The sequence below is a fragment of the Rousettus aegyptiacus genome, unplaced genomic scaffold (assembly GCF_014176215.1).
Source record: "Rousettus aegyptiacus isolate mRouAeg1 unplaced genomic scaffold, mRouAeg1.p scaffold_m13_p_2, whole genome shotgun sequence".
Taxonomy (NCBI): domain Eukaryota; kingdom Metazoa; phylum Chordata; class Mammalia; order Chiroptera; family Pteropodidae; genus Rousettus; species Rousettus aegyptiacus.
Window position 1 is genome coordinate 48,213,203 of NW_023416295.1, and position 26,490 is coordinate 48,239,692.

The 26,490-nt window shown below is 36.6% G+C and overlaps 1 protein-coding gene across 1 annotated transcript; it reads right to left on the reverse strand.

The window, feature by feature from the left end:
- Positions 1–369: 369 nt before the first annotated feature.
- On the reverse strand, positions 370–26,413 carry GORASP2 (golgi reassembly stacking protein 2). Its single transcript, XM_016165433.2, has 10 exons — positions 26,276–26,413; positions 15,888–15,968; positions 14,609–14,812; positions 14,072–14,158; positions 13,261–13,391; positions 9,570–9,702; positions 7,763–7,886; positions 4,235–4,321; positions 3,093–3,203; positions 370–1,700 (listed from the first exon to the last, which is right to left on the reverse strand). Exons 1-10 carry the CDS (start codon positions 26,336–26,338, stop codon positions 1,360–1,362), a joined length of 1,362 nt encoding a protein of 453 aa, XP_016020919.2. The 5' UTR covers positions 26,339–26,413; the 3' UTR covers positions 370–1,359.
- Positions 26,414–26,490: the final 77 nt, after the last annotated feature.

A 26,490-nucleotide genomic window follows, 5' to 3' on the forward strand; every position in this document is an offset into this window, starting at 1 on the left:
GCTCAACTTTTCCTGTCCTGGAAAGTAAAACAATTATAAATTTAAATATATTTGTGAATATTTTCCCTACCAGTTATAGGTTCCTCTCCAAAAAAATAGGATTGTTAACTAAGAGAAATTCTAGAAATAGTTATAATGCAAAGAGAAGAAACTATGATTAGAGCTTTCTTGTATCATTTTGCTAGAAGTATAAATCTGGCTCCAGAAAAGAATATATTCTAAAACTGGCCGGCACTGGGCTTCCTATTGGAGGCTCTGGGTTGGTGCTGCTAAGTCTAGTGTCCAGCGGAATGCTCGTAGTTAGATGTGCCGCTCGCTTAGCGACATCCATGCTAGTACCAGGTCAATAAGCGATGAACCTCTTTCGTCTTATTTAAAAAATAAAGGTATAATGTGCATTTAATTTCATTCGATAAATCGATTCCACTTATCACCTCTTAGAAAACTTAGGAGAAAGCAAACATTAAGACATGGAAATTATATTAACAATGCGGTTATCCTAGAGAGTAACAAGAGTACACATGGCAATCAGGAGTTGTAATTTAAATGTACCACAAGAAGAAAAGTCAAATTACTGTAATTTATTGCTGTATCTATTCTTTTCCAGTATAGCTATAATGTTTTAAGTAGCCACAAAGTGCCACCTTCTGGTTGAAAACTGCAACATCTCCTTTATTTCTTTTTAAATGCCATTTTATGGTGGATGTATAAAGCAACAGCAGCAGTTACAAAATGTTGAGTAATTTTGAGAGCTCAAAACAAGGATCTGTGTATAGGCTGAAGAGAAAGATGTTCAATCAATGGTGCACGTTGCGCAACTTTACCAAACATCTTTAGATTATTTCGTGTAAACCTTAACAGAGATGTGACTCATGGAGACCAAAAGTATAATATCTTTTCTTTTCATGGTTTAGTGAGGTGGTCTGCATTCTTGCAATCAATTTACAAAATACAAGAAATGTTGCATGTGAATACTAGGCATAAAATATTTCTTCTTCTTACAGAGAGAGGAGCAGCAGGGGGACAGGGAGACTAGTGGACGTCCTGTCACCACCTTTCCCAAAGATGCACACCCCCAAGAATGGCAGTGGAAACCTGGCAGCAAGCTACCCTTACAATTCTTTTTGGTTGTTTTAAAATGCAAGCACTTTCTAACATTTCTCTCCCAGGCCCATGAGCCTACTACCTGACGTAGCAGGATTCAGGCCCAGGTCCTCTCGCTTAGTTTCCCCCTTAGGATTATTTACAGGATGCCTACAGATACAGTACAAACTAGTACGAAATTAATGCTAGTTGCATTTCCGACTTGCTTCCGTGGTTGAATAAGCACACCACACCAACTCCAAAAATGGTTCAAAGTTAAGGTGACTCAGAGGCATTTGCATCCGTTACTGCCAAAACAGGCTTCTCGCTGGCTGGGGCAGATTCGCTGACTTTGTCCTCAACAGTGGTGGGGGCCTTGGAAGTTGGGAGCATCACATCCACAGTGAGTGCGGAGGCAGCGTCTGCCCTTGCAGTGGTCATGACTGGGTCGGAGGGTGGGCTGCCGGTGGATGGGAGGGAGGACAGCAGTTCCCCTGAGCCTGCTGCAGAAGAGACCTCTGGAACCAAAGGGAATGACGGAAGGAACTCGGATGGCATGGGGAGAGGTGCAATGCCAGGTAAGTTTCGGGGAGGCAAAGAAGGAAGAGGTGGCAAACCTAGGACAAAAATGGCATAGATCATACATCCTCCTAGCACTGAAAGAGCAGTAGGCATAATCACATGACTACTTTCATTTGTATTTCATTAAGGAAATTGATGCCAAAGAGAGATGACTCAAAGCACAACCTCTGCTTATCCTCAGTTGGATGCTAAGACAGTAAAATATTCACTGGAAGGTCAGGAGGAAAGGTTCCCCGCTTCCAGACTCCTAGGATCCTAGGCTGTGTGTGAGTTAGTCCAACTCAAGTAAGAAATGATTCTCCCACTGGGGACAGGTAAGCTGCAAGCTGGGTTAGAGCTGCCCTCTGGACAGACAACAGGAAGAGGCACAGAGAAGCCAGCCCTCCTGGGAAGGCAATGGAAGGGAGGGGCTGGTCAAGTGGCCCCTGCATCAGCCTTGCCATAAGCACCCATCTTCTGTTCAAACCCTGAGACTGATTGATAACTTTTTACGTTCTACTTGGTGGGTTTATTGTGGCGATATTAAAATGAAGAATAAAGGAAAGGGGCTTTCCTCTTTAAGAAACAAAGGAAAGGCAGGCTGTATAACAGGTTCAGCGCAACCGCTGGGCTGCTGAAACCTTCAATGCTCTTAGAGTCTGGCTGTCAATTTGGAGGAAGGGCAGAGGAAGCCAAGAAAAGAGGGCACAAAAGAAAAGACAAAGGGAGCGCTAACACAGTAAATGTTGAGTAAACAGTAATTAAAACTCAGCCCTGACACGTGGCCATTTCAAAGTCAAAGGTACCTGGGTAATCATTAAGTAGGACAGCAGACCTCCGGGATACTCTGCTGCTTCATTTTTATCAGTGCATAAAATCTGAGGGTAAACACTTTGAAAATCTGCTAACTTAACTATCTGCAGCTAAAATCTCTCACAGTTATTATAAAAACATTTGTTAATAATGAAGAATATGTATTAAATAACAAGCCCAGCCAGCTGAGCAAGGGTAATGGTTTCACATCCTGAGTTTCTGGGCCTCGGCTATGCAAGACAGGCACCACCGCTGGCAATCCCCAAAACACAAGAAGAATCACAGGGAGTTCATTCACCTCCTCTGGGTGAACTGTACACCTTCCATCCAATTTAGTTATGGCAGCACCATGCCATGCAACTATGTTTATTTCTACAACTGGCCTTTACTGTGCTTGAGCTGTCAGGGTGCAGGGAGAGGAAAAAGGGAGAAGACAGGCAGAGAAGAATCACAAAGATATACTTCTTCCTCTCCTTTTTCGAATTTTTAAATAAAAAAGATCACTAACTAGTTGAAGCAGCTAAAATTTATTAAACTGATCTGCTTTTTCCAGAAAACCTAAAATAGAAGATTGGCTCTCCTTGATAAATCTTTTTATTAGACAGAGTCCTAGGAAGGCAAGATGGGCAACATACCCGCATTCACGAGTTCTGGAAGGTTGACACTGGGCAGGGCATGTGGCGCGGGGAGGTTGAGGTTGGGGAGGGCGGGCAGGTTAGGTAGTCCTGCTGGTAAAGGCATCAGACCTGAAGAGAAGGTGAGAACAAAAAGTAAACCATTTCCCCTGGGGAAAACATTCAATCCTTGTGTATTCAAAAAATACTACCCACTTCGAAGTGAGAAAAGCAGAAGCCCACCTACCATGGGCAGTTCTGTATCACAACATTAACAATGAAAGCTCACTTAAGCAAAATGTCTTTCTATACGGTTAAAACAAATATGAATACTTTTAAATCTGAGTGCAAGAATGATGAGACCTGAGTGTCTTAGAGAAAGGAATAATTTATCCCAGTAAGTATGGTAGTAAAAGGAACTGAATGTTTCTTCTTTGTTAGTTGAGGTTTACAGTCTCTGGCCTTTCTTTTTTTAATTCTGAAATAATTTCAGACTTAAGAGTTACAAAATGTAGTTGCTATAAAGCATACCCACATATACCTTTTCCTCGAATTCCCCAAATGTTAACATTTTACCATACTTGCTTTATCGTTCTGTGTGTGTGTGTGTGTGTGTGTGTGTGCATGTACACACTTAGTTAATGGCTTACCCTGTGTAAGGACATCTTTAGTCATACAATTAAAGGCTCTCACAATGCAAATATACTAGATCACTGAAATAATATTTGATTGTTATCTACTGGATAAAACGATCTGGTCTTCACTGGGAACAGTAAAAGGAAAAAAACAAAAAACAAAAAACAAAATCTAACTTAATGTTAGAGCTACTGAAAACCCGAATAAGGAGTGCTCTCTTCTAGGACACAATGTGTCCACACAAACAACTAGTAGAAAGCCCTAACTGAGGAAGCTCTGAAGAACTGCAGCTTTTACATACTTGCTATTCCTGCCTCATGCTGCTCACAGGCAGGCCGGCTGGGGCTAAGGAGCCAAAGGCTCAGAAGCTAGTAGCTCATCACCACTTGCTCTCATCTATCAGCAGTGACAAAATGAGATTAAAAGACATTAAGTCCTCACATAGGGTTTTTTTTTCATTGTTTTTTTAAGATGAAAAATTTTAGTAATGCTATTAATACGCACATCTCTACTCTCCTGCTACTTACCTGGTAATGTAGTAGCTAGACTCATTGATGGCACAGAAGTGAAGGACTGGTTTACATGTGGTGGCAATAATGGTACTGTTGGTACACCTGAAAAAAGAAGCACAATCTTTAAAAAATTCCTAACGAATTCGGTTGACAAAGAATGAACAGACTATATCAAGATAGCGTTCAGTCCCCTGCCCCTGCCCCCATGGTCAGGTCTGCATTCAGTGGGACTTCATTTAGTCTGGTTTCTGGCTGTGTCACTGTGTGATCTAATCTACTCTGCCCATGGCCTTTAACAAAGACTCTTAGCAGAGCCTGGGCCAAGAGGGTGGGAGGCTCTGCAAAGCCACCATGCTAAACTCACTGGACAAGAGTTTTATATTTGACCCCAAGCAAGACTAGATTAGAAAACTGTTTTAGAAATTTGGAAATAGGACACACAGGATTCTAGTCAATCTTTACTGGGCTCCTGAACAAAGAAGCCATGCAAACTGGGGCTGCTGGAGGGGGTAGAGGGATGTGCCCTGTAAAACAGTGAATGCTGATCTGTGAAAGAATAATGCAGATGCTCTAAAAGAGACAAAAAAGCATGTGGACCTCCAAAGATGGAATGACCTGGCTTCCTGAATCTCCATTTCCTTCTGATGTTAGGTTCTGTGACACTCCTCTGAAATCTAGTACGTTCCACATTTACTGATGCTAGCTTGAGGAGGTTATGTTTTTCATAGCCATGTAACTCTTAGGATACTGCCTAATAAAGATTATTAATGTTTATCACCTATGCATGTGGAAGGTTTTGGTGATGCCAAAACAGCAGTATTATTTATTGCACATGGATTCCAGATTTTGTCTTGTAGAGATCTGCTTAAATACAAGAGCAGGAATGAATTGTACCTAAAATATGACGTAACCATTTTCAGATATTTATTTATTCATATATTTACCTTTCTGCAGCAATTGGAGGCATGCAAAAGCAGAAAAGGGTTTTTGCTTGCATCTGATTCTTAAAGGGGCTGGATGACTGGGTGGTGTGTTTGTTCACTGAAGTTTTGGAGGGCATCTACAATATGTTAGATATGATTCTAGACACTGAGGTGCTTTATGGTGCAAAGAAAATAAAAATCACTACCTTTAAGAAATTTATATTCTAATTAAGGGAAAGGAAGAAAAACAAATATCAAACAAGTAAAATACATAGTATGTAAAATAGTATAAGTTTTCCTCAGAAAAACTGGGCAAGAAGAGGGACAGGAAGTGTAAAGGGTGTGCCAAAAAGGTCACACTGATTAATGCCATTTCAAAATGATATATTCATTTTCTAAAAATTTCATAATTTAAAACTTTTCAATCCATAGAGAAGTTATTTTTATAAAAAGTATATATAACCATGTACTTTTATATTTCTACAGTTATGTTTGGGCTACTTTGCAATAGTATAATTAAAAGTAAAGATGAGAAAAGTCTAACAAAAAAGTAGTTTCTCATGTTTTGATGCTAGAACATTTGAGTATTTTTAAATTAAAGTAAAAAATGTTGATTTCTTTCAGTCTCTTTTGAGCTTTACTTACATTTCTGTCTTTCTTTTAATATCCGAGACACCATTTTTCTACAGCATAATAAGGCCAGGGATCTCAGTGCATGTGCTTATAAGACAATACAAGTATAACTATAATGCAATGAGGGAACATTTAAAATGTCAAAAAGAAATCGGGACCTGAAGAGTGATGTCAGCTGTCCCCTAAAATTAGAAGTGCTCTTAATATAGCACCTAAATGAGAATTATTCAGATATGGGCACATGGCTATTGCCCTGAGAAATTCCCCAACCCACTTGTACTAAGTCTGTTCAGGATGTATGAGAAAAATCATAATATCATAACAAGAACTCAAACACTGTTTAAATGAAATAAACTTTAAAATCCCAACTGTATCTAAGACTTGATATTGATGACATTAATATTTAATGTCATCTACGAAATGTTCTAAAATTAGATTGTGGTGATGACAGCACAACTGCATAAATTTACTGAAAATCATTGAGTTGTATAGTTATAGTGAGTTAATTTTATATTAAACCTCAATAAAGCTGGGGAAAAAACCAGCAAAAAGTAGGGGCTGGGGAGATTTGTCTCCACGTAGGTAACTGGTACAGACAGAAGACAGGAGTTTGTTAAACTGCTCCATTTACTTTTTAGTATGTTTGAAATTTTTAATTATAAAAAATTAAAAATTTAAATTTAATCTAGGAAAACATATCTTTGAGAAATAAAATGAAAACTCTGAAGAGAGACATGATTTGAACCTAGGGAACAAACTTGAGATCGTACCGCTGACCTTAAATGCATTTTCGCAGGCTGTTTAAACTCCACTCCAGAACAGAGTGGAGTATAAGCAAATTCTGAATACAAATATTAAAAGGTGCTCAAGAATAAAGGATATTAATGAAATAAAACTAAACCAGTATTTCATTCACTTAATTTATATTTACTGAGTATATAATATAGTACATAAACTCTACCAACATACCAAATGAAGAACTATATCATGTGACCAAGCAATTCCACTCCTAGGTATATAACCAGGAAAAATGAAAACATGTCCACACAAAAACTTGTACACAAATGTTTTAGAGCATTATTAATAGCCAAAAAGTGGAAACAACTCAAAAAGTCTCTCAACTGATGAATGGCTAAACAAAATGTAGCATATCCATCTAATTAAACAGTATTTATCCATAAAAGGGAATGTAGTATTATTAATTTATGCTATGACTAGAATGAACCTTAAAAACATTATTCAAAGTGAAAGAAGCCAATCACAGACTACACATATGAAATGTCTAGATTAGGCAAATCCACTGAAAGAGAAAGCAGTTTAGTAATTGCCCAGGCCTGGAAGGTTGGGGAAAAACAGGGAGTACTGATAGAGGGTACAGGGTTTCTTTTGGGGTAATAAAATGTTCTAAAATTGATGGAGGTAATGATTACACAATTGTGAAAATATACTAAAAAAACCCAAAACGAACTGTATACTTTAAATGGGTGAACTGTATGGTATGCGAATTAGATCCTGATAAAGTTGTTAAAAGAAACTGAAATAAACAAGGACTATGTGCATTAGGCAGAACAAGGAATACATGAAAGGAAGGAAGCAGACCCATGTCCCATGAGCGAGAATGAGCTCCTAGGAAAGGACTGGAATACTGCTGACTTCCGTATCCCATGTCTACTACCTAGGGGATACGCAAACATCTACTGGGTAAACAGAGTGATTAAAAATAATGTAAAGGTAGAGCCCAAACTCTATGACTTGTACAATACTGAAAGAAGACCAAGGTCTAAATACGGTGAGAAGGGGTTTAAATGCTGGCCCTGTGTGCAAGAGCATGGTAATTTAGTACTATCTTTCACAGAGAGGGTCTGTCAATGCGGAGCACGTTTTCAAAGTATACTGGCATTAATTTTTAAAGTTCTGTAGCTTGAGACGGAAAAGAATATCTTGTAAAACAAAGCAGACTGAGAGTAGTATATATTTTTCTGTATACCTGTACTGAGGACATTACTGACGGTTGGTGAAGTTGTGTTAATAGAAAGTCCAGACAGACCCTGTTCAATTTCTGTAGTCCCTGGTGGTGACAAAGATGGGGGATTAACTGAGGACAGCTGAACCTTCCAAAAAAGAGAAAGGAAAAAAATTACTTAAGTTTACTTAAAAGAAAATACAAATATTGGCTCTCAGTAGTCCTACAGATACCTTTTTTTGAGCATATAGTAGCTGCCCGGTTTTCACCTGACACTTCCGCCTTCAGATACCTGCCAAGGACCATGCACTGTAAACATCTCCCCATTCTGTCACTTCCAGTCTCTTGACATGGCATCTACACTGTTACACACACTGTTCTAACTACTTCCATACTACGAGATTCTACTCTCTCCTCCTTCCTGGACATCCAAAAATCATTTTACTTAACTCTTATAACACCACTGCTTTTCCCTTCTCTGAATTCTCTACCAGAATTTTGTTTTTAACTTTTATCACTCACAGAAGAAATTAGCTGGAATCTTAATACCATGATAAGTCCCTCTTAAGTTTCTCAAGATGTCTAACCTCGTAAGTCCTTTTTATTTTTTTCTCATCAATGAATGAATGTAGCAGCCAGATCTTTACCTTCCAGCAAGGGAAAATGAGTGAGTCCATATAAATTCTATAGATGGGTAGATGCATGGATGGGTGGTTTCACCTCTGAATACTCCAATTTCTGCCAACTCTAGTGCCTTCTGGCACATTCCGACATAACTTGTATTCTGGCCCTTTTCTCTAGCTGCCATTTCACCCTCTGATCTTCTCAGACTGCCCATAGAAGCTTGTCTGGTTAGGGGCAACAGATATGGTCATAGGAGTCTGAACACAGAACTACCCTGGCTCTGACTGTGGTGGTGGGGGTGGAGAGGGAGCAGAGGTAATACTTTTTCATAGCTCCTCTTCACTTCCTCTAGAATCAGGGATGGCCGAACTATGTACCATAAATGAGGGATAGCAGCCCTTTCTTTACAACTACGGTATTTTCTTTATAGATGTATGTTTATTTAGTCATGCAGACAAGAGTTAACTGTCCTGTGAGACAAAAGTGTCAGGTGAAAACCTGACAGCTACTACATGCTCAACAGGAAACATTTTAAAAGCCTATAATCCCGTGCAGAAATCTCTCTTATTTCTTAAAAAGCTTCACCCTGATCCTGTAATAGTCCCCACACAACTAGCATTCTTTGCTTTCCCAGTCAAGTTTCTTAAACTAGTAAGCACCAGCTGTCATCACCTTATCATTCACCATTTAGCCTCTACCTCCTGTAATTTGTTATCTATACTCTGTCAAGTCTCTGAAATTGCTCTAGACCAGGACATGTTTTTTCTCCTTCCCTTACTGACTTCTTTGCTGTATCTCACATTGCTGACTATGCTCTTTTTCTTGAAGCTTTGTTCTCCCCTTGGACTTTTGAGTTTCCTATGCTGAATCCCCTTTCTCTGCCCATCCATTTAAACAGGAATGTTCAAGATTCCGACTTTAGTCCTCTGACCCACCCAAGCCCAATCTCTCAACGATTTTTATCAATGCTTATTGAGTTAAATTATCTTCTCTTTGCTGATGATTCTGATGATTTGTTGATGATCTGTATCTCTAGCCTTGTTCTCTTTCCTTAAATCCAGATCCAGACTATCCATCTGGATATTCAGATCAAATTCAACACAGTCAATAGTTAACTCATCATCTGTCCTATCTCAATTAATGCTACCACCACATACATCAACACTTGATAAACTTTATGTTAAATCAGGTAGTAAAGTTATCTTACCTCCATAAACCCATCTTTAAGAGGAGCAATAGGTGTACCAGCCATCTGTCCTGGAAGAGAAATTTTCTTTCCTTCTTCAAAGGGGCGTGTAGGTATTCGATGCAAATAACCATATCCAATGCCACATCCTAGGCTATGAAAATATTTTTTTTCTTAAAATTACTTCTATCAATCATAGCTTGCATTTCACTGAAGTTTTGAAATGGAAAAACAAATACATTTCCATTCTTTTAAATAATGTCAACGTATCATGTCTCCTCTGACCACCCTTTTATGAAACAGAATCCTTCCTTCCACCATGGATACTACCCTTACTCGCCTTTATTTTTCTTTAAGAATTTTATCACCATTCAACACAATGCATATTTATTTTTTATTTTCTGTCTCCTCCAATAAAATGTTAAGGTTCTCGAGGGCAGAGACCTTGTTTTGTTTACTGCCTTAACAGTTCCTGGCACAGAGCAGACACTTAATAATTATTTGCTGAATGAATGACATAAGTCTTTCCACTGAAGAGCTCCAAGCATTTCTGTACAATGTTATTTACATGTCCCATAGTTCCTTTTTCAGAACTTGACACACATCAATTCAAATTAATCCAGATTATTCCTAATTCATCCTCCTACTGCTACCAGAACCCATCTTTTTAATAAGATATGATCACACTGCTTCTTTGCACAGTCTGTTGGCCTCCTAATATTCCTTTTTCCTTCTTCCTTTTGGGGAATCACTTTGCTGTTGTGTGCTGTGCTGGTGAGATTGTTAATTAGGGAGCCTCTCCTGCCCAAACCAAGGAATGGCTAATGACAAAAGCCAGGCCAGTGCACCTCTCCTGTCCATGGCTACAAATCTTGGGAGTGACAAAATAAATAAAAATGGCTCATCCCTTCAGTAGAATACTAATGAAATTGTCAATTAGTCCTTCCTCTCTAAATCCCTAGAGGTGTCCTGAGTCCTATCCTCTCCAAGTCTGATTCTTTGGTTGTTTCTTTGATTATATGAATGATTCTACAGCAAAAAATCATGTCTGCTCATGACAATGATAGCTGTTTGGAACCAAAGAACCACCATTAATAAAATATCATAGTCCCACTGCCCAGAGTATATATCCAAATTCCTGCCCATGGTATGTAAGGCCCTTCATAATTGGATTCCAGCTATGTTTCTATCATGATTGCTTTTATTTTACGTACTACTTGAAATTTTCTGAATGGGCCATGCACAGATATCTCTGCGTCTCTCCCCTGCCAGCATTTATTATTTCCACGGGTACTAAGACCAGCAAAAGCTGGGAGATCAGGCAGTGGCCAGCTTTAGCTCCTCCTTATCCAAATCTGCTTTCATAATGATGCTTCCACATTACAAAATTACTTGTTTCTTCTTCTCTCATTTTTCCTCCCTTCTACCATTAAAACTACAATTCTCACTGAACTAGGCTGAAGATAAATTTGGAGGAAGTAAGATTAAATAATTTAGATGGATCAGTGATAGTTTTTCAGAGGTAGCTGCATTTTAAGCTGAGATGCTTATTAATCAAAATAACTAAGTGGTAGTAGAGAGGCACTTAAGGCAACAGTGAGAACCTCTGCAAACTTAAAACTAGCTCAAGAATGACACTAAGGGAAATACGCTGTATTCAATGAAATGTGGTCAGCCTCTGAGGAAAGAATGAAAACCAGAGGCAGACATATGCCAGTGAGTGCAGACTCAGGAATATGGTCTGTATGGGCCTGTCTAAAGCAATGACTGATTTGGGTATTTATCCCAAGAAAACCAAAACAATAAATAAGTTGTAAAGATTTATGCATCACTGTGTTCAAGGCAGCATTATTTACAATAGCCAAAATATGGAAGCAACCTAAATGCCCATCAATAGACGATTGGATAAAGAAGTTATGGTTCGTATATGCAATGGAATATTATTTAGCCATTAAAAAAAATGAAATCGTACTATGCACAATGACATGGATGGACCTAGAGGTTATTATGCTAAGTGAAATAAGTCAGATAAAGATAAATACCATATGATTTCACTTATATGAGGAATCTAAGGAAGAAAACGAACAAATTTATCGAAAATGGACTCGAGAATATAGAGGACAATCCAGGGAGAGCCAGATAGGAGGGGAGATGGGAGGCTCGGAGAAAGGAATGAAGGGTCAAAGAAGTACAAGTTAGTAGTTGATAGAGGGTCATGGAGATGGGAAGCACAGCACAGGGAATGCAGTCAGCAGTAAGGTAATGGCTAGGTGTAGAGGCAGAGGAGAGCAAGAGTAATCAGGGGGATTGTTTCAAAAACTATATAAATGTGTAACCAATGTACCATATACTTGAAACCAATAATACAATTTTTTTTAATTAAAAAAAATTAAAGCAATGATTGATCAGTGGAAATAAATCATGTTGAAAGAAAATGTTTTCCAAAGAAAATAATTGCCAGAGTCTAGAAAAGAAGGGCTCCAAGAACAAGAATGTAGCAGTACTTAATGGAATTAAAAATTACAGAACTAGTCATGATTTCACCATCTGCAGAATTTCTTCCTTGCACTTTGATCCCATGCTCACCAAGTACTCTTGCAGTACTAATTCGATGAGAGAATTTTTCTTTTGTAAACTGAAAATTTACCATTCTAATGAATATAGCAGCTTTGCAAATTTAGTTTATATGAGTCAGTCCCTCTAAAATTAATCAATTTTGAATGCCTCGAAAAGATCATATTTCTGTATGGTTATAAACCTGTCTGGACAATGGGCAATGATAACTTGATCAAATATTGCCTCAGACAGGCTAGATTCTTAAGATGACACCTCTATCTCATATTCTCAAGTTGCAAAAATTAGCATTCTGGTGGCAACAGATGTTCAGCTGTATAATCTCAGGCACTGAGGTTAATGACATTGTGAGCAAGCAGAGGCTTTCTCTGCCTCCATCAACTAAGTCATCCTTTTCCCAGCAAATGCTAGAACTTTTGCAAAACACTTGGAAGTCTCCAAACCCTAAGCTTTACAAAACACTTGGAAATCTCCAAACTCTAAGCTTTCCTATAATTACAGCTTATGCTCAATAATTCCTCAAATTAAAAAAGTCTGTCTGGACTTTCAAATAGGGAAAATTTGTACAATTTAAACAACAGATGAAAGACCTAAAGAAGCATGCTTTGCTTTGGTCTGGCTTTTCCAAATTAGGGAACCGACTAATCAGTCCCAGAAACCTGATTTTATAAAGCTTACTTATCTGCTTGGTTTGATACTCTTTCTAAATGCTTTTTATTGTTGCAATTTTGTCTTTCGGTTGAATCAACCTATTTCTGAAAGCCAACAATTTCCACAAAGTGCTAAGAAAATTTTCCAGCAGTTAGATATAGTTACACTGTACTGTCCCATTGCTGGGGAGAGGAATTGGGGGAAAAATCCTGAAAAGTTACTTTATTAAAATAACAAAAATAAACTAAAAAAGGCTGTTAGCTCTTAGATTAGTAAGGAAAAAGATGATAGTATATATACCATTCTCCCCAAATGTGTGCTTTAAAAAAATGAATTATTTGGTTTAAAATTCTAGGTCAGCTCTTTCCTATTCTCAAGTGAAGTCTTATAATAAACCAATAACTTGTTTCAAAATAAAAATGTTCAATGTTTATAACACATCTGGTTAAGTTCACGCAGTCATACCTTAGTCTAAAAATGACCTTACCTGCCTTCTCCACCCCATGCGGAATTTGGTGTAATAATCACTTCTCGACAGTTATCAGTGTCTGTATTATACACATAAAGTTTCAATGGTTTTGCTTCATGTGCTTCAATAAGGCTGAACAGATCTTCAGACTGCAAAAGCATCACAGGAGAACAATGTTTTTATGTTACTGAACTTTAAAACAGTGAGTCTCCGACATGGTTAATATCAAAATCACTCGGAAAATTAAAAAAAAAAAAAAAAAAGCCACAGATTTTGGGCCTTCCCCCAGACACGAAAATCATTTCTTAAAACGGATACTCCAAACCAGGTTTAATTTATTATCTCTCTTCTATGCACAAGGCCTAAGGTCTGGCTTCATAAGACCCAGTCACAATTTTAGTAAAACTCTTCTCACCCAAAGTCTACATATTCTGCTTTTTGCTTATTAGGACCTGGGCACTTGGGTACCTTACTTTTTCTCTCATTTTTGACTTAACAATATATGCTTCTATTAGCTAAGGAAAAGAAAAGGATCTTATATAGCTGAGACAATTTTATAACCTTAAAGGGGAAAGAGATAATAAAATTAATAACCAAAAGGAGGATTTGGTCTTGTCTTGAGGCACAAGAGATTTACATATACCATACAGTATGTGTTTTTTCTCATAGCTACACCTAATAAGACACTTTCCAGATGTTGTTTAATGCCCTGAAGCAATAAAAACCTAAATTTTAACTCTAAATGCAAAGTATGCAAATATACATCTGAACTTAAACATTAATTAAAAATGTTATATAATTTTCATTATTAATAAAACACACTAATTACCTCATTCATGACAGTATCTGCTCCAATGATATAATCACTGTGAGGCCTAAGACCTGCCAGTGCCGCAGGAGAATTTGATTCCACTTCCTAAAATGATACAAAAACACATCCCAAAATTAATGTATATAAAATAATCTTCAAATTTTTATAGTTCACAGTCTTTAGTCATAGCGATTAAAAACCCCTATATTTCTGTCTTGATAGAGATGTCAGAAACTACAAAATATAAATTTTTAAATTTCCCAAGCATAAAAATTATATAACATTTAATAAACATTTAAAATATTTTCATAGCTATCTGCTTCTTCTAAAGGATTATTTAAAAAGTAGTTCTTAAGCATCTATATTTCTCTTCCTCATGTTTTTTTTTTTTTAATTAATCCACATTTCAAAAGCAATGAATTCTGATTTTCAGGAACAAAATGTGGCCTAATAATAATACCCTTTCTATCTTACCAAACTGGAAACAACCACTGTTAAAACACATTTCTATACTGCTTCCTAAACTGTAAGTAACAGCTCACAGTTGATACCTACCAACACATGCCAAACATTTTCATTTGCCCCATCAAAGCTGCAGAAACGAATGCTCACTCCCAATAAGCCCTGGCCACCCCACATGTTACTTGGTGTGACTGAGGTCTCTCGCAGTTCCAGTGTTTTACTACTGTAGATAAGCATTTTTACAGGCTTCTCAACATTTGCTTTCAGTAGATCCTTAAGAGTATCATTGTCTTTATTCTGTGAACAAATAAAATTATTTTCTTAATAAATAAAGATGTTAACTGTCTTAGTTAAAGAATCCTATGGCCCTACTGCAGTAATGTTAATAATCAACATAAAACATTCAACAGGCAAAATTTTCATCAACATTCAAATATTCCTTCAAATAAAAATGTTAAGAAATTAAGAATAACTCTTATGTTAACAATTTCTGACTTTTTTTCTAATAGCTAACTACAGATTTTGGAATTTGCAGCTCAACATTAACTGAAGTGATCTAGAGCTTCCATGATAAGAAACCAAAATAGTCCATAAAAAGTCATATTACTAACAGAGTTGGTATGCCTTTCATTTTAAAATCTAAACCATTTGGTGGTACTGAAGTTTAATTTTGGATTTTCCTTCAAAACATACACTTTATTTATTAGGAACTGGCAGGAAAAGAAAATGGAAGCGATATATTAAATATTTCATTACATAAATGAATAAAGGCCATTGTAGGAGATGTTGATAATAACGAAAACTTAAAACTGTTATGAAAAAAAATAAGCCAACCAAGCAGCCATTTCTTTTGATGAAATTATACAATTTCCTTCCTACAGGACTTTACTACAGGTAAACTGAAAGCAATTTATAAAAAGTGGTTTTTAATTCTGCACTTTTGGAACACATATGTCTGTCTGGTTCTAGTAACATTGCCTATATATCATGGAACTTAGCTCCAAGGAAACTGACAAGTTATCTGAGAGTCTTTACTAACCCATTTGTCAATAACTTACAAAAGTCTGACATCTTTGAAAAAGCAAACTTTTTCATCTTACTTATTTCTGCTTAAAAAATTTAAATATTTAACACATAAAGTAAAAGTCTCCAGTGATTTTATTCTCCAAAAATAATCACTGGAGTGTGACTAACATATTCTACATCTGACCTATTCATGTTTACCAACACGTGTTTATTTTTACAAACTGGTATCATACTCTAAATAATGTTTATAACTAACGAATAAACATTCATCTCAGATAATCTGAAAAATTCCATTTTCAAAAGATTACAGATAACTCTAGGCAAAACTACAAAATGCTGAACTTACTAATCTCGAACCATTAATAGAAACAATAAAATCAAAGAATGGCTCCAATCCGGCTCTATGTCCTGGGGAATTTTCTTGTACCTGTAAAAACAAAAATGCCAAAATAAAAAATTCAAAGTTTAAAATTTGTAAACAAAATTTTAATACCCATATTTTCTGTAAAAATAGATTAATTTCATTGATGAGGAAATATACACACTAGTTCCCTCATTTCTCTCTCCCAGATAATATCCTTGGCAGCTTCCTAAATTCTACTCATTCTTTCAGTTCATCTTCTGTATATGATTTTCCCTCTGTGGTTCTATTTCACACCACTTTCCACTTTTTGGAGGCAGGGGGAGCAATCTTCCCAGCATTTAATACTAACACGGCAGACAGTTAATTATCACAACTGAGTGACAAATTTATATTCATTTGGTGAGCATTTATTCCATGACTATTACTAGAAAGGCACAACTCAATTATAAAATATAGGAAAATAGCTGCTGATGTCAAAACATTTATAATATGTTGAGGGACAGGTTAAGAAGAGAAAGGGGAGAAGAAGATAATATAGCTCTCTAATAACTGTAATATAAGACCGAACGAGTAAGGGCTAAATGCAGGCACAAAGTTCAAAGGGAAAGAGTCTTCTTTTTTTAATTAAAAATTATTGGGGTGACATTATTAACAAAATCAAATAAGTTTCAATTCCGTGTGTAATTCAACTGTAAGTCCTATATATATATTGCATTGTGCTCACTACCCAGTTAGGTTTCCTTCTAACACCAAATATCTGACCCCTTTTTATCCCTATTGACCTCACCCCACTGCCCAGGTAACCACTAATCCACTGTCTGTGTCCATGAGTCTCTGTTTGTCATGCCTGTCTGTTGCTTTCAGCTTTATATCCCACATATGAGTGATATGTGGTTTTCAACTTTGAGAAAAGTTAATTCTGACTAAAGAAGCTTCTCTCTCTCTCTCTCTCAAATTGTGTTTTAAGGAGACAGAACTTTCGAAGGTGAAGATGGACAAGGGAATAAGGAAGGACATCTGAAAGTTGAAAAAATGATATGAGTAAAAACTCAAAAGGAGGAATCTGAAAAATGAGGACCACATTATATACAACTAGACAACAGGGTGATGTGGGATAGAAATACAGAAGTACAGATTTTGAAAAATCAGAAATCCTCTAATCCAAGAGGTCTGTAGGTAGCTTCAAGAAACAGTGCAGCTCTCAAAATGATATGCAACATTTTGTATGAATCAGCAGTTTTCAGTATTGTAAAGATCCATGGCTTTCATCAGCTTCTCAAAGGTTCTCTCCATGATACAAATAAAGTGTTAAAACCACTGATCTTGTGCAATCCTTTTATTTTACGGGTGAAGAAACCACCCTCTGATTGCCTATAGTCTCATAGCTGGTTAGTGGTAGAGGTGAAACTATTAGTCCAGTAAGGAGGTTGCTGGAAAGAAAGGGTGCAGTCAGATTTATAGAGAACTTTAAATGGAAGATTAAGATTATTTTGCTTCTCAACAATGCAAATGGTTAACAACCCAACTTTGAAATGGATTACAATTAACTATTAAATTTTCTAACTTTGCAGTAATAAAAATATTAGTAGCTACTAATAGTAGTAACATGACAAAAGAGCAAAAAGTGAATATAATCCACTTTGCATTTCGCCTCTAAAATATTTTCATAATGTTTTAAGGAATTTTTATTCTGCTTGATGTTATTAAATACTCTCAAAAATTTCCTATGAAAACGAAGTTTGCACTCATATTTGTAGGCTGATTTTCTATAATAGTCCAAACAGTTCTAATAGTCAATTCTGGGACTATGTAAATAAGATATACACTGTCATCCATATGTACATCTGCAGCTATTTACACAGTAATAATTTTAATGCTTTCTAAATGGAACCCAGATTGTTCCCAGAATATGTCCTCTAATATCAGACTTCTTGGATTAATGATACTAATCTTGGATTAATGAGACATTCATTACTTCTTGAATTCTTGTTACCTTTTATTTATTTAATGCCAAACTACACTATCATTGCCTCTGAAGACATAAAATTAAATTTCTTCATTTGTCACAGTAAAAATAGTTAGTTATCCATTTTAAAGATTGTTCAATGTTTTACTAAAACTGTTTGATCTTGCTTTATGCAAATTTTCCTGCAAATTTGGGACAAAATTATTTTTGTAAATTAAATTAAATACCAAAGGGATTTAAAAGTGTTAGCTCTAATAAAAATAATCGATACACACTTATTTAGTTTCTGTATACTCAGTTTCCTTAAATGGGGGACATTATATATAATCAAGTAAAATGTCTAGCACCCACAACAGCAATAGATTTCTCCTCAAATGGCAATGCTGAAAGGAAAAAGGTGGCTGCTTGAAGCTATTATGAAAATAAAAGTGAGGTCAAATCACAGCTAGTGATAGAGTCACAATGTACCAGATGTGAAATGCCTGCCTGTAAGGTGCCTACCAATTAGGTGTAAAATGCCTCAGGTGTGAAGAGGATAAATAGCAAGACTCTAGGAGCTCCCTCACAGTCAAGTTTCTTATTTAATAGTGTCCAAATCTAATTCTGAGTCGGAATGTTTCCAAACAACCATTCCTTCCTAGAAACCAACCCTTAGTACATTGATCAATTTCAGACTTCTCCACTGAGGCTGCCAAATTTTACCGTCTTAATTAGAAAGGGCTAAAGACAGTGCTTCTGTAATGCCATCACCAGCTCAGAAAGTTGATCTCACACACTGATACTTATCAGACCACTCTCCAAGTATAAAGTTTTACTGCTATTTGTTTGAAAAAGAAAGTTTCTAATACCGTTAGATGTAGTTTTCCCCATAATTAAAAAAAGATTCAATAACTATCTTTGAATTCTAAAATAAACTGAAAGATTCCTTTCTCTAACTCTATTTTTCCATTTTCCTTTGCTACAAACATTGCTCTGTTTCTAATGGACCTTGAAATTAATTTCTTTCCTAAATTTATTTACATCAGGCACAATTCTGGCAACTAAGTATCTCAATTACTGCTAAGAAGCCAGTAGAGGGAGCCCTAGGAAAATGTTCTCTTTGACCCTAAAGCACTTAAAAGGAAATTTCCTTCATTTCATAGCACAGAAAATAAAGTCTATGACATAGCAACTTAAGCATCCACACAGGTAAGTTTCTCTAGTAATATTATCCAGTGACAAGAATCTCTAAGGCACCTAATTTCTCAAGAATCAGATCATTTCAATAATTTCTGTCCCCTATAAGATCTCTCGATTGTTGATTCATACCTTTGCTCCCTTTGAACCATCATAAATCACACATGCACACGCGCACACACACATGCATGCACACACATGCACATGCCTGCTCCATGGGCCACTTAACATTTTTGGGCCAAATATCACAGCAATTTAAGATGAGCAGATAAAATTTATAAGTTTAATAAATAAGATTATACAAAATTTTGAAAATATGTACAGTAAAAAGAAAACAGAGCTGTAGAACTAGACTTACTTGGTTTTGAGCCATGGTTTTACCTACTTATTAGCAGTGTGTGCTTGGGAAAGTTTATCTTTTTCAGCTTAAGTTTTTTCATCTCCAAAGGATAATGTCATCTACCTTACAAGGATATTGTAGAAATTAAGTGAGTTTGTTTATAAAATGTTTGGTTAAGTCTCTGACATATGATAGGAGTCCTACAAATCTAAAACTCATCTTCCTAACTCTGCAATCAACCCCTGAAGGCAAATCTTTACAACCAGCTAATTCTTGAACACTACGTTCTTTTCTAACTATGTATTAATTTATCTCTTACCTCGTAAAAAAGAAAAGAAAAGGATGTAAAATGTTAGCCAGCTAGGAAGAGGAGAGAAATCATTTCTTTAAATGTTGTCTCTCAAAAATCAATTCCAAAAAAAAAAAGAAAGAAAACTAAATTCCATATGGACAGTGGATCTAAATAAAACTTTTAGAAAAAAAACACAGAATATCTTTGAAACCTTGAAGTATGAAGACTTCTTAAATGGAACACAAAAAATACCATTAACTAAAAAACTGATAAGCTAAACTATACTGAAACTACTTCTGCTTGTCAAAAGACAAGAGAAATATATAATATAAAATACAAATACAATACATATGTAACAGAGAAACTGTATTCAGAACAGATTTAGAATACTACAAATCATTAAGAAAGACAGTAAAACCACAGGGAGATATCACTTCGTATCTACAAGAACAGCTACCATAAAAAAGACAATAACAAGGATTGGCAAGAATGTAAAGAAATCGGAACCCTCATGATGGTAGGAATGTAAAATGGTGCAGTGTCACTGTGGAAAAGTTTGGCAGATTCTCAAAATGTTAAACACAATTATCATATAACCCAGCAATTCTACACCTAAGTATATAACCAAGAGAAATGAAAACATGTCCATGTAAAAACTCGAATACTCAAATTTCATGGCTGCATTATTCATAACAGCCAAAAAATAGAAACTCAGCTGATGTTCCTCAGCTGATGAATGGATAATCAAATTGTAGTACACCTATAAAATGAAATATTATTTGGTAATTAGAAGGAATAAAGTACCGATACACATTACATGAACCTTGAAAACACTACACTAAGTGAAAGAAGCCAGTCATAAAGACCACATATTGTATGATTCCATTTAAATGTCCAGAAAATGCAAATGCATAGAAACAGAAAATAGATTAGTGGTTGCCAGGGGGTGGGTGGTAGAGGGAATCGGGAGTAGCTGCCAATGGGTAACATAAAAGGTTTTGGAAGTAGATACTGGAGATGGTGGAACAACTCTGTTAATATATTAAAAAACCACTGAACTGTATCCTTTAAAAGGTTGGATTTAAGGATCTATAAATTATATCTCAATAAAGCTGCTAAAAAAGAGATAACCTAATAGAGAAATGGGGAAAAGATTTTAGTCAATAAATATGAAAATGTGCTCAACTTCAATAGTCATCAAGGAAATGCAAATTAAAACCACAATGCAATACCACTATGCATCTATCAGAGTGGCCAAAATGAAAAAGATGAAAACTACTATGTGTTAATAAGGATAGAGAACAATCAGAAACCTGTCGGTGGGAATGTAAATCAGTAGACTATCTGGCAATATCAAATATGCATACCTTTGACCAAATATTTCACTTTCATATACCCAATAGAAATGAGTATACATATGCTTTTTAAAAAGCACATACAGTATAATGTTCACAGCAGCACTATTTGTTAATAGCCCCAAACTAAAAACTATATAATATCTATCAACAACAGAATTTTTGTATATATTCTTAATGGCTTAAACTATGAAATGAAATGAAATGGCTTAAACTATGAAATGAAAGATCTACATCAATACACAACATGGATAAATCTCACAAGCAAAAGAAGCCAGACACAAACGAATATATTATGATTCCATTTATATAAAGTATAAGAGGCCAAAGTAAATCTATGCTGTTAGAAACTGGGATAGTATTCACTCTGGGGGGTTGAGGAGTAGTCAGAGTGTGACTGGAAGAAGATGAGATGCTGGTTACACATGTATGTTTGTGAAAATTCATCAAGCTGTACATTTATGTGCACTTTTTTTAATATAAAAAGTTTTAAGATATGCTTCCTCTATCCAAAAAGTAGAAATGAAATTACTGCAATCTAAGAACATATCGAAAATCTCACCCAGAAGGCACAAGAGCCAGTGCTGTGCACTCTACCACTTATTGACCGGAGACAGAAACCATAATTACCTACCAACAGCAGGGTCTCCCAAATGAGGATCCTGAGGATGGCAGTCCATCCATATATTAAAACGCACTTCATCCCCAAAACATGAAAGTGTCTATTTGTTCAAGGCCTATTTGTATGGGGAAACATTTATTTCCAACTGTACTTAAAATTCCTAAAAGTGTCCTAAGGTTCACATACATTGTATTCTATGGCATTAATAACATGATATATTCTGATTCCTACATTTAAAAGTAATTTCAATGACTGTTTATTAAACTTTATAGTCTTTTATTGGAAGAGATTAATTTGGGGAGCAGGTTAGAATCTTTAAGTGGTATTTATAAAACTTTTTCAATTATAACTTTTATTTGGAAATGACATCAAATAATCTGTTTTCTTTTTATACTCATTGTTTTCAGAATGAGTGAGAAGGGAGTAGTAGTGAAATTTTTATATTTTTCAAATGACAGCATGAGTTTCAAAAGTTTGAGAAACACTGTTAGTGGAATAAAGAAAAAATTATGATTATTAAATATTGGGAATTCAATTTCTCAAAATAAACATTAAGTTGAAATCCTTCAGGATTTCATGTAGATTAGTAAGGCACCAATTAAAAAGAGCAGATCCATGTAACAGGAGAAATGGCCTAGGTATTCCATTTCCTATAGAAATAATTCCACTTACTGCCACTTTCTCCTTTAAGAAGAGTACCTAATGCTGCCCAGTCTGTAGCAAATGGCTTGAGAGATAAAGGCCTGTTATTACACAGGAGACACACTTCATCTCAATGTCCTTTCCTACAAAACATTCATCACCTCACAATTTCTCTTGGAGGCAATTATAATAGTGAACATAACATATTCCATGTCCCAAACCAGTATTCCATGTGAATAGTGGTTTCAGAATGTCCTCAGATATCCCCTATCTTACATCTCAAAAAGTATTAAGTGCAATGGATACCTATTAAGGTATCCATTGGGCAACTCCAAAAATATAATTTTGAAAATGACCTTACTGAGTTCACTTAATAATTAATAAAAAATCTAGCTAGGCAAGATTTCTGTATTTGACATACTTCAACTGCAGTTAACTCATAGTAAGTTTTGTTACAAAACTGGGAAGTCCTGCCTAATGTTAGAATTAGAAGACGGGAATAAAAGTGGTACTCATGGTGAACCCACTGCTTAAAGGAATCTGAAATATAGTGTTATTTTTAAAAGAAGACTTCTGAACAAATTTTAAAATCTTCCACTAGGAGTTCACTTTTTAAAAATGACTTTTTATAACTATATATTTTTGAATATACAGATTATTTCATGATCGCTGTGGAAATTTTAGAGACTACATTAAAGTTTAAAAGAAATATAAATATGTCACCACCCACCAAATAATCCTTTTAATATCCTGGCTTGGTTACCTTTCCAGTTTATTTTCCTGGGTGCTCGAATGGACATAGAAATATACGGAGAGGAATACCTATGTCCACAGAGTGTTTTGAAACTCCATTTTCACTAAACACACAGTATTTGATTCTGGGGTTAGGCCCAGATTTATTTAACAATTCCTCAGCTGTAAGATATTTAGGTTGTAAAGTCAACAGCTTATGATAACTTCTGACCATATTGTACTTGAATATGTCGTATCATTCAAAACTTTTGTGAAACATGGCTAAAGGGCAATGCTGGGCACAGGGGAAAAAGGCTAGGAAAAATACTTCAACAGTATTTGCCTTTAGATGGTAGAATTACAGGTAATTTAGGTTCTTTGTTATACTTTTTGAACTTATACAAATGATCTCTAATGAACACATGCTGATAATCAGAAAACACTTTACTAAAAGGAAGATCAACGCTTATATAGACATTAAAATTCAATAATTTGAGAAAATGTACATTTTAAGTGAAAACAAAAGTACCATTCATTTAAAGTTGTAGGTATGTACTTGTAACAGCCATAGACTAGAAAAATTAAACGTCCAACACCAGAGGTGCTGCTTAACCAAACTATGGTAAACAGACTTCTATAGAGTGAGGTGAAACAAGATGCAGATCTCTATGTGTTGCTATGCAAAGACCGCCAAGATGAGTTTTGAAATGAGAAGACCAAGCTGTGTAACAACAGTATGTAATCATATGATCCCAAAAGTTACAAAAGGAAAGAAAAAGAGTGAAAGAGGAGGGTGGATTATTTTATATGCATAAAACATTTTTTAAGGGATGCATAAACTATTTATGGTGGTTAACTCTAGAGTGGCAAGTTGGGTATACAATATGATCACAACATGAGAATGTGCATTAATAAATAAATACATAAAATAAAGAGGAGAGTACACTGCTCATAACAGAAAATCTGGAACTGTTTCAAGGTTGTCCCCAAAGATTTTTTAAAAGCAGACTCTAACAATGGATATGTAAAAATGTAAAAATGTAAAATTTAATCTATCTGGATTGCAGGGACTTTGAAATAATAATAAAACAGTAATGCATATGGGTGACAGTATACTTGGTATTTCAAAATTTAGCCATTCAAGTTTTTATTACTAACAAGGAAATGGCTAGGGCATTGACTATTAAGGAAAATTACTAATTAAATCATTCCAGAACTTGTTAAACATGGATGATTTTATTCCAAGGTTATTCTACCATAATTACTCTGGTTTACAAGCTTAGTAATCCAGTGGTGGGATATGCCACTACACATTTAGGCAATAACAAATGGAAGGAAGATATTTTTATCTGTTGAGATTTAACACAGTACTTTTCCCTTTGAAAACAAAGAAAACCAATTATAGAATCAGGGGCAGAGTGGGTTAGAACTCAGATCCATTTAAAAAGTCTCCTAAACTAGAAGACCATTAATATTTTAAAGCTCCCTCTGATAAAACTCGAACAAAATAAGAATTATTTAATCTTTTGCAACATTTATGCTCCAGCTGCAGACTGGAAACTAAGCTCTCTTGCTTCTAAAAAACCATATTTATAGATTGTTAACATATCTGCACTACAGAATACGTATGAACACTGACTTACTGAGGTGCACCTATGTAAAGAAAATACACTTTAACTTGTTATTTATGGCAAACGTAGCCATTAACAGAAATCACTGAATTGGAATCCTTCTGATACAGCTTTCTAACGGACTTAAAACTCATTAACATTGTGCTTTACTAAATGTATGCATTATAAAAATATCATGAATCCACAAGGATTCATGGTCACAATCAGTCACTGTGAGAACCAACTAGTAATACTGGATAACATACGCCAGGCAGAGAACTCAAAATCAAATCAGATAATAGAAAAGTACTGCCACTAACTTTCACTTCACACCTAGAATCTGATGCTTCTTTTGTTTCCCCCAGTTTGGTACTTGCCGATTGGCTTAGCTGCAGGTAACAGGAAGGTAATAAGTTTATAGACTACCTTTATTTTCCAGGGGAAAAAAAAATCATCCTTTCCGGAGTAGAAAAGTGGCTGATCAAAGCCTTACCGCACAGATATCTGGCTAAAGCGTGTCTCACCTAAAACATGGGACCTAAAACAGAAAACGACTGTATCACCAGGAAATGCACTTTCTCGCTTTCAGTGGAAACGCTCTTGCCTGTAAGAAGCTAATATCTAGTGACACTCTATTACCTCCTGAAATGGCTCTACAGATTGGGGTCACTCTGCTGACAGTCAATCATGTTACCACACATGCAGGTGTCAGAGCACACAACCATCAATGCTACTTTTAAAGACTTCTAGTTTAATGAGTAAAGGACCACAGGCTTTATTCAATCTAGGCTGTCCATACATAGGGGCTTCGTTAACACCTTTTGAAATACTATTTCTCTGCAACCTGGTGACCCATGCTGCTTTCCTTTATTTACCTAGATTATACTTTTAAATGTTCCTCCTCATTACTTTTTTTTATACTTTTTCTTTTTTTAAATCACTTTGGCTCTAACCCTTAATCTCCACATCTCGAGCAGTTTTAGAACAGAAAGGAAGTGCTCCCGAGCCAAGAAGTGTGGAAGAGGACTGACTGGAAAGGTCAGGAGCGACATAAGTGGAAAAACTTCCATCTAGTAAATTTAAGTCCGTCAAACCTACTTCAAAGCCATTTCGTTTTCGGTTTGCCTGATTGGCCTTTCTAAACATTCAGACACCTCCAAGGTAAATTAACACTTGCTGTCGCATCCCCCGCCTCTTCTCCGCGGGTTCCAGGCTTCCTTTTCTCGGAAAACTCAAAAGATACCTCCAAAATCACCTCTTTGCAGACTTTGCCCCCAAGCCTTTCCTAACTTTGGAAGCTAAACATTAAGCGGGAGGGGGCAGAGAAGATCATGAGAAGGAAAAGGAGCCAAGGTTGCTCCCCTCTCGCCTGGGTCGCTCCCTGGCGAGGTCGCCGGACACCGTCACTAGCTCTAGCGGTCCTCCTAACGAGGGGAACCCCAGGCCTGCAGCGATCTGGGGAGACGGGATGCGAGCGGCCTCTCGAACCGGCCTCGGCCACAGAAGCGCCCGCGGTACGCTCCCTCGCCGACTCCGGCCTGGCAGCCTCGGGAAAGGGCCCGTCGGGGCCTCCGCCTCCCGCGGCCAGGCCCCGCCTCCGTCCCGCAGCTCTTGGGCCGCCGTCGGAGCTCTTACCCGCAGGACGTGGTAGCCTTCCGTGCCCCCGCCTGGGATCTCGACGCTCTGCGAAGAGCCCATGGCGGAGGGCGATCAGTGAGGTCCGGCCGGGCTCCGCGATGATCCCTGCCTGCCGCGTACCGCCCGCTCCGCTCCTCCGCGTAGCACTTGGGACGTGGCACTCCCTGCCGCCGGAGAGCCGGGCCGCACTGCCCGCCGGGAGATCGTCTCCG